The 9,909-nt window shown below is 35.7% G+C and overlaps 1 protein-coding gene across 1 annotated transcript in view; it reads right to left on the bottom strand.

The window, feature by feature from the left end:
* Nucleotides 1–9,909, bottom strand: part of LOC107730856 (gamma-aminobutyric acid type B receptor subunit 1) — a 60,952-nt gene that overhangs the window by 23,087 nt on the left and 27,956 nt on the right. The window contains exons 12-14 of the mRNA XM_016541802.1: nucleotides 1,712–1,862; nucleotides 306–438; nucleotides 40–156 (exon numbers count right to left, since the gene is read on the bottom strand). Coding sequence (XP_016397288.1) covers nucleotides 40–156; nucleotides 306–438; nucleotides 1,712–1,862 — 401 coding nt within the window. The remainder of the gene's footprint in view (nucleotides 1–39; nucleotides 157–305; nucleotides 439–1,711; nucleotides 1,863–9,909) is intronic.

Here is a 9,909-nt window from a genome sequence, read left to right on the forward strand (position 1 = left end):
TAGGCAAGATCCATTTTTTACCCAATCAAAATGATTTACCTTTCTCTTCTCTTTTTTCTCATCTTTCTTGGTGAAGACGGTGTGAACCCACCAGATCTTGGTGAACATGCTGCCATAGGCTAAACTGAAGCCCAGTCCTAGCAGCCACAGGCGAAACTATGAGAGAGAGAGAAAGAGTTCATTTGGGAGCTCAGCTCCAAAGCAGTCATTCGTTTTTTAATAACAAATCTTTGTCGTGTTCAAAGGTCAAGGCTGAATGAGAGGAAACGGCAATAAAAAAGTGAGTATAACGTTTATGACACTACCTGGCAGACCACAGGGAACTGTGATCTATGGACATGGAGGCCATCGATGCCGAGAGGAAAGACAGCTGCTAATGCCAGCACACAACCCACCGCCGTCATGTTGTTCAGATAGGGCTGAGAGTTCTGAATGTATCTGTCAGAAGGGTTACAACAGATTAGAACTCAGTCTACAGATATATTGCACTCTTATCAAAATGAGAAATCCAAAACATTTTATGCTGGGCTGAAATATTATTTTGTAACAGTCATGGGAGCATTTAAAGGAGTCATAAAACCGTGAAAAATCTAATTTTCCTTTATCTTGTAAAATAAGTGTCAAAACTTTCTTGTCTGGTTCAGTTTCCTTCCAGGTTCAAATAGGGTTTTATTAAAACCTTCATCCACGATCATTTCATTTCAGTCATAACGGTTTGTGTGCCACATTATAATTATAGTGAACCAGCCACCATGTGATGCAGCTTTGCAAACAATTTCTTAATCATCTTTGCTTTTCTTTTTCAGTAAAAATATCTAATCACTCTTAAAATAAGAAAATTACTTGGAGAAAAATTGTGTAAGATAATAACTTAATGGCTTGTTTTCAGGCAATATTTCTTGAATAAAGTATTTTTAAATGTTCCAACTCCACTGGCAAACTTGTCATATTTTAACCATAAACTTAAAGGGGTCATATGATGCGATTTAAATTTTTCCTTTCTCTTTGCAGTGTTACAAGCTCTTGGTGCATAAAGAAGATCTGTAAAGTTGCAAAGACTAAAGTCTCAAATCCAAAGAGATACTCTTTATAAAAGTTAAGAGTCAACCACGCCTACCTAAAACGGCTCGTTCTAACACGCCCCCACATACCTACATCACTATGTGGGAAGATTTGCATAACACCGCCCAAATGTTCACATAAAGAAAGAAGGCGTAACTTTTATTCTAACTGTAGTATTGTTGCCGCTGCCGCCATGTCGTGAAGACGGTAGTCCAGCCCGGGGTCGTCACATGTGGTTGCCGCAAGCCCGCTCCGTCGAATCCGCCGGCCGCGCCGCTCTCAAGCCCGCCGGCCTCCGCTCACTCTAGGCCACCGCCGCTCACTCTATCCCGCTGTCGCGACGCTGTGTTTCGTTGTGAAAGCGAAACTACTTTGTTTTTTTAGCAACATCATATGACCCCTTTAATACAACTTTGATTGATTTTAGCATAATTGGGTTAACAAAAATAAAATGACATAAAATAAAAACACAAGATATAAAATTATAAAAATGATACAAGCTTATTGAAGGTGTGGTACCATAATAATTATTCAAATGGACAGAACTAACATACTGACCAACACAAAATGATCATAAAATTACCTTTAATTGTCAAATTTTACAGCACTTCAGATCAATTGCATGTGGATTCCTTATGAACACACTAACCTGATGCTACTGTTGTATATGTTGAAGGAGAGGCAGACTATGCCCAGAAGGATTCCCAGCCCGGCAAAGACAGACACGGATACAAAGAGCTTCTGGGAAAGGTAACGGAACTCCTCGATCACCTTGGTCTGGTCTGCCGGAGGGCCGAGGCCTGTCAAAAGAGAAACCAGTCAGGGAAAATCAGAGAAACTGAAAGAAACTCTGGAGCGCAGACAGAACGGAACGGCAGATAAGAGCATACAGATCACAATGTAGATGCTGAAATAAATCAGAGACTGACTTCATTGACAGCTGGAAGAGCAAAGGCGAAGTATTCCAGCTTGGTTCAGAGAGTCTTAAGCTACGTCTGCGCTGTCAGACTTCAGAAACACAAGACTTGGAGGGAATATTAATGGATTTTTTTGACAGACAATTTTCTGTGAAATAAGGCCACTGGGCCGGTTTGACACGTCAAGTGTCTGGAAAATTTCCGGGGGAAAGGAAGCTCACGACGTTCACACATTAGCAGGACCAGACGGAATCTGACTTCTTTCACACTTTCTGCGCTTGTTTTGGAGGAAAATCTGCAGAATGAAACAGATTTTAGGATGCGTTAAATGGAGCTGCGAGTACTACACTTTTATTTCTAGCTCAAAGAATAAACAAATACACTACAATATTTCATAAACAAACATCCAAAGGACAAGGAATGTGTAAAAATTTGTGACTAAAGGCTCTTATATTTCTGAACTTGTGTGAGATCAGGGTGCCATTTGTCAGTTTCATTTTTTTGTTCAAAACTTTTCCAACAACATGTTGCAAAATGAGAACAGTTTTATATATCTGGGGGGATTTTTAATGATGGCATCTGGTATGAACACATTGGCTTGTAAAATGAAGACATTTGGTTTACATGACAGGAGATCAAAGTGGAAGAGAGCAGGAAGACTAATGTCAATGCATAAATCTACTGACAAGAGTTTTTCTTGCAGTGAAACATCAATATAAAATCAACATTCAAATTTTGATGTCGTTAGTTTTAATGATCTGAAAACAGTGTGACAGACATTTTTGCTGTTGTATGGCATAATTCAAGTCATAAATTAGTTGAGAGAAATAAGCCTATTATAATTAGTCAAAATAATTAATTAGTCAGTAGTTATGTTTTATTTAAACTTGTATTGGACAAATGACAAATTTAGTTTTTTCAATGAACACTATTTCAATGTTTATTATTTAATTTTATATTTCAATGTAAACTACTTTTCAAAAGTTTGGGGTCTGTATTTAATGTTTTTTATTAGAAGTCTCTTTTGCTCACAAAAGCTGCTTTTATTTGATCAAAAATACAGTAGAAACAGTAATATTGTGAAATATTATGACAATTTAAAAGAACCGTTTCCTACTTCAATATAAAATGTAATTTATTCCTGTGATTCAAAGCTGGATTTTCAGCATCATTACTCCAGTCTTCAGTGTCACATGATCCTTCAGAAATCACTCTAATATGCTGATTTGCTTTTTTTTATTACTATCAATGTTGTGTTGTGCTGCATAATATTTTTGTGGAAACGGTGATACAAGATTTTTCGATGAATAGAAAGTTCAAAAGAACAGTGTTTATTTGAAATATAAATATTTTGTAAATTAGAAATATATTTCCTGGCACTTTTGATCATTTGAATGAGTCCCTGCTAAATAAAAGTATTAATAAAAATCATACTGACCCCAACATTTTTAATAGTAGTGTAACATACTGTAAGTCTGTGGATGACCCATGTAGTACAACACTGACACTTTTTTTTCAAAAGTTCAAATAAATCTTCATGCTGTGAATTAAACTGCCAGCCCTCATTCCTAAATGAACAACAGTAAGTGCGCCTATATTTGATCCAAGGTAAATTAATGTAATTAACTTAAATTTCACAGATCATCTATGTATTAAATTAGCTCACTGTGTCAATCTGAAGGAACTAAAGAGTTCACAGCACCATTGTAAACTCATAGTAAAAGTGTTATTTTATCACTCCTCACACTAATGTTATCACTCTTCCTGGAACTGTGACAAAAATTATGAATTTACGCCTCTCGCCGTTCAATCTGTCACTATAATTATAACCAAAAACAGGATTCCTGTGGGAACAATAATTACAGTGATGATGGCTGTCTTGTGCGTATAAAGCTATTTGAAAAAGACAAACAAATGACAGCGACTGGCAGAAATCTAACACTGAATGATAGTTAAAAACAGAATATTTCTCTGTCAGAAGCAACCGTGTCATTACCAGGGACTGAAAGCTGACTGTGAGGGACATGTGTCCATGAAAGACAGCTGGCCCTCGGGTTCGTCAAAAGTGACACAATGTTTGTTGATACTTTTCTGAATGTCAGAACACTGACGGGACAAGAGTGACACCTGACATTTGCTACTGCAATGTGGCAGCAATGCTGTGAGAGATAAATGTGTGTGTGAGTGTGAGTGTGTGTGTGTGTGTGTGTGTGTGTGTGTGAGAGTGTTAGAAAGCTCTGTCTTGTCATGCATTCGCACAGTAAACCTTCCATCGCCCTTGATCTAAGAATCAGGACAGGGTGTTGCTATGGAGACCTGGCTTAACAACAGTTTCCACAGCAATTTGGAAGAGAAAGTCATGCTAAAGTGGTTGTCAGGAGCTATCAAGAGATTGCTGAAAAGCCTTGCTTTTGCCATATGGTTCAAAAAGAAACCAAGTCCTGAGTTCTGACCCGTGTTATATGTTATAAAGGCCACATTTTTATTTTAATAAAAATTAGAAACCATACAAATGCTTGAGAATCTCACCCAATGGATTCCGGAGGAGGTTCTGCGCTATTTGGAAAGAACATCTGCCGCTTCTGTTATTATCAAGGGCAAAAACAGCAAGCAATGTCACCAGCTCAATGCTCCGCTTTTCACCATGGAGGAAAAGGGAAAACATGACTAAATAGGTCATAACTCAAAATTCAGTTTTTCTGAAAATAGCCGCGATTGGCTAAAAAGGATGTACGTTTGCAAATGAGGGAAGAAAATTATTTTATATTAAAGGGGTCATATGATGCTGCTAAAAAGAACATTATTTTGTGTATTTGGTGTAATGAAATGTGTTTATGCGGTTTAAAGTTTAAAAAACACATTATTTTCCACATACTGTACATTATTGTTTCTCCTCTATGCCCCGCCTTTCTGAAACGCGTAGATTTTTACAAAGCTCATCGGTCTGAAAAGCGAGGTGTGAGCAGGCATGGAGTAGGTTGTGTTTTGGGCGAGCTCCACTAAATTTTATTAAGTTAATTATAATTTTGGGCGTTTTACGGTTTAAAATTGGCACTAAACCGTTCTGTTTTGGAATCTCAACTTTTTTTTTTCTATACTGCGGTACGTAAATGGCTAAAAGTCTGCGACAGTACACCTACACGGGGAAGAGTATTGCGAGTAGGCCTGAGTAGGCCTGCTCGTGCAGCGATCAGAAATCGCCGGAGAAACAAACTGAAATGGCGGATACGAAAGCAGAGATCCTGTCGCTGTTGAGAAATGATATCCCCACGCTGCTCAGGGCTGAATTGAAGACTGTTCTCGTGGACGAATTTAATAACATGAGGTCAGAATTGCACGGCGTCAAAACGGAGGTCGTTGGTAACATCGCACGATTACGCTCGGATCTGGAATCTATGAAAAAGACAGTAACCGATATGGAACACGGACTATCAGAGTGTTCGGACGATGTGACATCATTACAAGGATCTGTGAGCAAACTCAAAATGGCTGTTGCGGCTTTGCAGGAGAAATGCACTGATATGGAGGGGAGGATGAGGAGGTCAAACATCCGTATACTGAACGTGGCAGAGGGACCAGGTTCGAGCTCTCCAGACGCGGTCGCAAAGCTGTTAAAAGAAGTCCTAGGTATCCTCCCAGCGTGGCTCGTGCACGATCGTGCACGATGCAAACTTGACTTGACGATCCGCGTTTAATGATGTTAAGAAGTTGCTTCGAGGTCGAGACGGAGTGCGCTACGGTATCTTCCATCCAGCGAAACTTAGGATCACTTACAATGGCAACGAGAAGGAATTTTGCGACCCGGTGGAAGCCATGGCGTTTGTGAAGAGAAACATCGTCCCGGATAAGGCTGAATAGCAGACACAAAGTTGTTGAGGACAGAATACGCATACTTGACATTTGACAGGCAATGCTGCATATAGGACAGATTATACACACTTAAGGTATGTTACGTAGGACAGAATTTTTATTTATTTACTTATTTTTTATTATTATTTTGTATTTATTTATCTATTTATTTAATTATTATTTTTTTTCTATCTTTCACAATTGGTGAGTAGATGACTTTGTTTTAAAATGTAAAGGTGTATGGCATGACGTTACAGGAAGTCAAATTCATCTCTTTTGCTTTCACAATTGTAAGATGATCAGATTGCCTTTAAGTCAAATATTGGAAAAAAGGTTATATGCTCTTTATCTTTGTTTGGTTTAGGAGCGCCTGCTACACTGTGATTTCTCCATAACAAACACTTAAATGTGTGGATATCTTTTCAATGGGTTAGGGGGTCACTCTGTTCCGTTGAGTGACGGGGGGGTGGGTTTTAACTGCACCAAATTTATATTTTACATTTTACTTAACTTGGCTTTTTTCTGTTAAGCTGGAGGAGGGATTACTGTTACACTTTCACTTTCAGAATGATTAATAAAACCAATAGGTCAACAGGCTGCAATATAAATTTTGTCAGTTGGAACGTCAAGTCCTTAAATCACCCAGTTAAGCGTAAAAAAGTACTTTTGCATTTAAAACAACTTAAGGTGGGGATTGTCTTTCCTCAGGAAACTCATTTATGTAAAACAGATCATTCTAGATTTAAGTGATTCTAAATCTAGAGGCACAGCAATTCTTATTAAAAAAAACATCCCATTTGAGGCCTCGATGGTTGAAGTAGACCCTGCAGGTCGTTTTGTCATTGTAGTTGGTAAACTCATGATAGATGATAGTCTTTTTTTCACAAATATCTTCTCCAGATTACCAAATCTGGACACACATTATTTGATATTAGGAGGAGATATGAACTGTGTAATGTCTTCTTATTTAGATCGTAGTTCTGTCAAAACTGCCAATCCCTCCAAGTCAGCTGATGCCATTAAATTATTTCTAGACACATATGGGATATCTGATGTCTGGCGATTTCGTAATCCTGGATCTAAAAGTTATTCTTTTTTCTCACCTGTTCATCAGACATATTCACGTATAGACAATTTTTTTTCTAGATAAGAATCTTCTCCCTTTGATTAGCTATTGTGAGTATTGTGCTATTGTTATTTCAGACCATGCCCCTTTATTAATGACTATGTGTATACCAGTTACATACGACAGATATTGTCCCTGGCGTTTAAATACTCTGTTGCTTTCAGATGAAACATTTGTTAACTCTATATCTTCTAAGATAAAAATATTTCTCGAACATAATCAAACACCGGAAATGCCTTTCTCAGTTATATGGGAAGCAATGAAAGCATACTTAAGAGGAGAAATAATATCTTATAGTTCCCACATTAGAAAAATACAAACAGCCAGACTTGAGGAATTAACAAACACTATACTAAAATTAGATGCTACCCTGGCCCTTACACCATCACCTGCTCTAAACAAACAAAGATTATCACTTCAAACAGAATACAACCTTTTAAGTACTAAACGAAGCTTACCAGCTCTGATTGAACTGTTAAGCGACTTTGGAAATATTTCTGTATATAAAATTAATATGCAGAAAAGTGAGCTCATGCCCATAAATTTTACATCACATTCAATACTATCTAATTCTTTTCCATTTAAAATAAGTACTAAAAAATTTAAATACTTAGGTATCTGGGTCACTAATAAATATCATAAACTTTATAAAGCTCATTTCTGCCCACTTATAAACCATTTAAAACAGGATCTTGACCGTTGGAACCTGCTCTTATTATCTTTAGGAGGTAGAATTAACACCGTCAAAATGAATATGCTGCCTAGGTTTTTGTTTTTGTTCCAAAGTCTCCCTATTTTTTTAACAAAATCTTTTTTTATGAACATAGACACCCTTATATCTGATTTTATCTGGAATAGGAAAACACCTCGGATGCGTAAAAATATACTGCAAAGACATCGTTCTTGTGGTGGACTGTCTCTTCCGAATTTTCAACAATACTACTTCTAATATTACATTTATGTTGTACTGGGTTAACTCTTCTGACAGTCCAGCATGGCTGTTGTTTGAAAAAGCTTCTTGTAAATCTGCATTATCTGCTTTACTTTGTACAAAGATTCCTCTTTCTGACCCAGTGTCTAGATATTCTCTAAATCCAATTGTTAGAGCATCTCTTAAAATATGGAATCAGTTTAGACGAGCCTTTTCGCTTACTGATCTCTCAATGCAAGCTCCTATCATGAGAAATCATATGTTTCCTCCTTCGATTATAGATGCTGCTTTTAATTGCTGGGTAGAGAAAGGACTTGTCACACTGAAGGATCTATATAGTGATTGTAGCTTTATGTCATTTTCTCAAATAAGAGCAAAATATAATATTCCACAAACACATTTCTTTAGATATTTACAGATTCGCAGCTTTATGATATCTAACACTCTGGATTTTCCAGTTCTACCTACAGAATCACTACTTGATACAATTCTAAAAATCAACCCACTCTCCAAAAATAATATAGGTTTGATATATTCTCTGATTTCTACACAAAATTTAACATCCTTAACAAAATCAAAGCAACAATGGGAAAGTGAACTTGATTTGCTTTTCCCAGAGGAAACATGGCAGGATATTATAAATAAGATTAATTCAACTTCAATTTGTCTACGACATACAATTATTCAGTTTAAAGTGGTTCACCACCTACACTAGACAAAAGCAAAACTAGCAAAATTTTCACCAAATATAAATTCTTTGTGTGAGAGGTGTAGAGTTGAGATAGCTAATCATACGCACATGTTTTGGTCATGTTCTAATCTTGTTAATTTTTGGCAATTAATATTTAATTTTCTTTCAGAAGTCCTGTATTTATCTATTGATCCTTCTCCTATTCTTGCAATATTTGGTTTAACTACAGAACTTTGTTTAGATAATAATACAAAAAACATGATTTCTTTTTCAACTTTAATAGCCAGACGTCTCCCTTTTTTTTTTTTAAATCTGTTCTGGTTCAATGTACATATATGTATAATATATGAATGAACACGTGTATATGTATCTATGTGTATATATATGTTTATAAATAACAATAGGGTACAATAGTGCAGGGCGGAGGGCTCTGTTGGAGCAAGGCATCTTTTTTTCATCCTTTTTCTTTTGAAAATGTTGTTATATTATGTAAAATATTAATAAAAAGACTTTGAAAAAAAAAAAAAAAACGATACAAATAAAATAATATAAAAAAAACGTTTGATTTAATATCAAGATATCAATATTTTTTACCCAGCCCTAGTAAATAAGTGAATTCTTTCACAGAAACTGCACTTTGTGTGACGATGCAGTCACACAGCATCCCAAACGAGGGGAAAAAAGCATTTCATCTAATCTGATCATTCAGACTTAAAATCCCGTTTTATTTCAATTGTTGTTGTTGTTTTCACAGATATTATTCTGAGCTGTGACATGAAAACCAACAGAAAGGGGAAAATACAAGTCAATTTCACTAGACTGGTAAATACTATGACAGTTTATTTTTAATATTTGGAATTAGTACTTATTTTTGTTTCATTTAAATTTTAAAGTTTTAGTAATTTTGTTGTGTTTTTTTATTTCAGTTTTAGTTATCAAGAGTATAATTAAAATGAAAAATGTTGCTTTGGCAACTAGCTGAAATAAAATTGCTTACGTTTTTAAATATTTTATTTTATTTCCGTTAACATTAACAAAAATGTAAGATGTATTACTTTTATTCAGCAAAGATGCATTAAATTCTTTGAAAATTAAATTCTATCAAAAATTCTATGTCAAATAAGTGTTGTTTTGAACATGTTTTGATAAGTCTTGGCAAGCATAAGAGACGTCTTTAACATAAAAAAATTGTATCAAAATCATAAAGAAATAATCACAAACATGTTGTTTTCAAAAATATGTATATTTTGACAGAATATAGCTATGTATATATGTATGTGTGTGTGTGTAAATATATATATATATATATATATATATATATATAGCCATCTCT

The sequence above is a fragment of the Sinocyclocheilus rhinocerous genome, unplaced genomic scaffold, assembly GCF_001515625.1.
Source record: "Sinocyclocheilus rhinocerous isolate Xijiao unplaced genomic scaffold, SAMN03320098_v1.1 scaffold938, whole genome shotgun sequence".
NCBI classification, from domain to species: Eukaryota; Metazoa; Chordata; class Actinopteri; order Cypriniformes; family Cyprinidae; genus Sinocyclocheilus; species Sinocyclocheilus rhinocerous.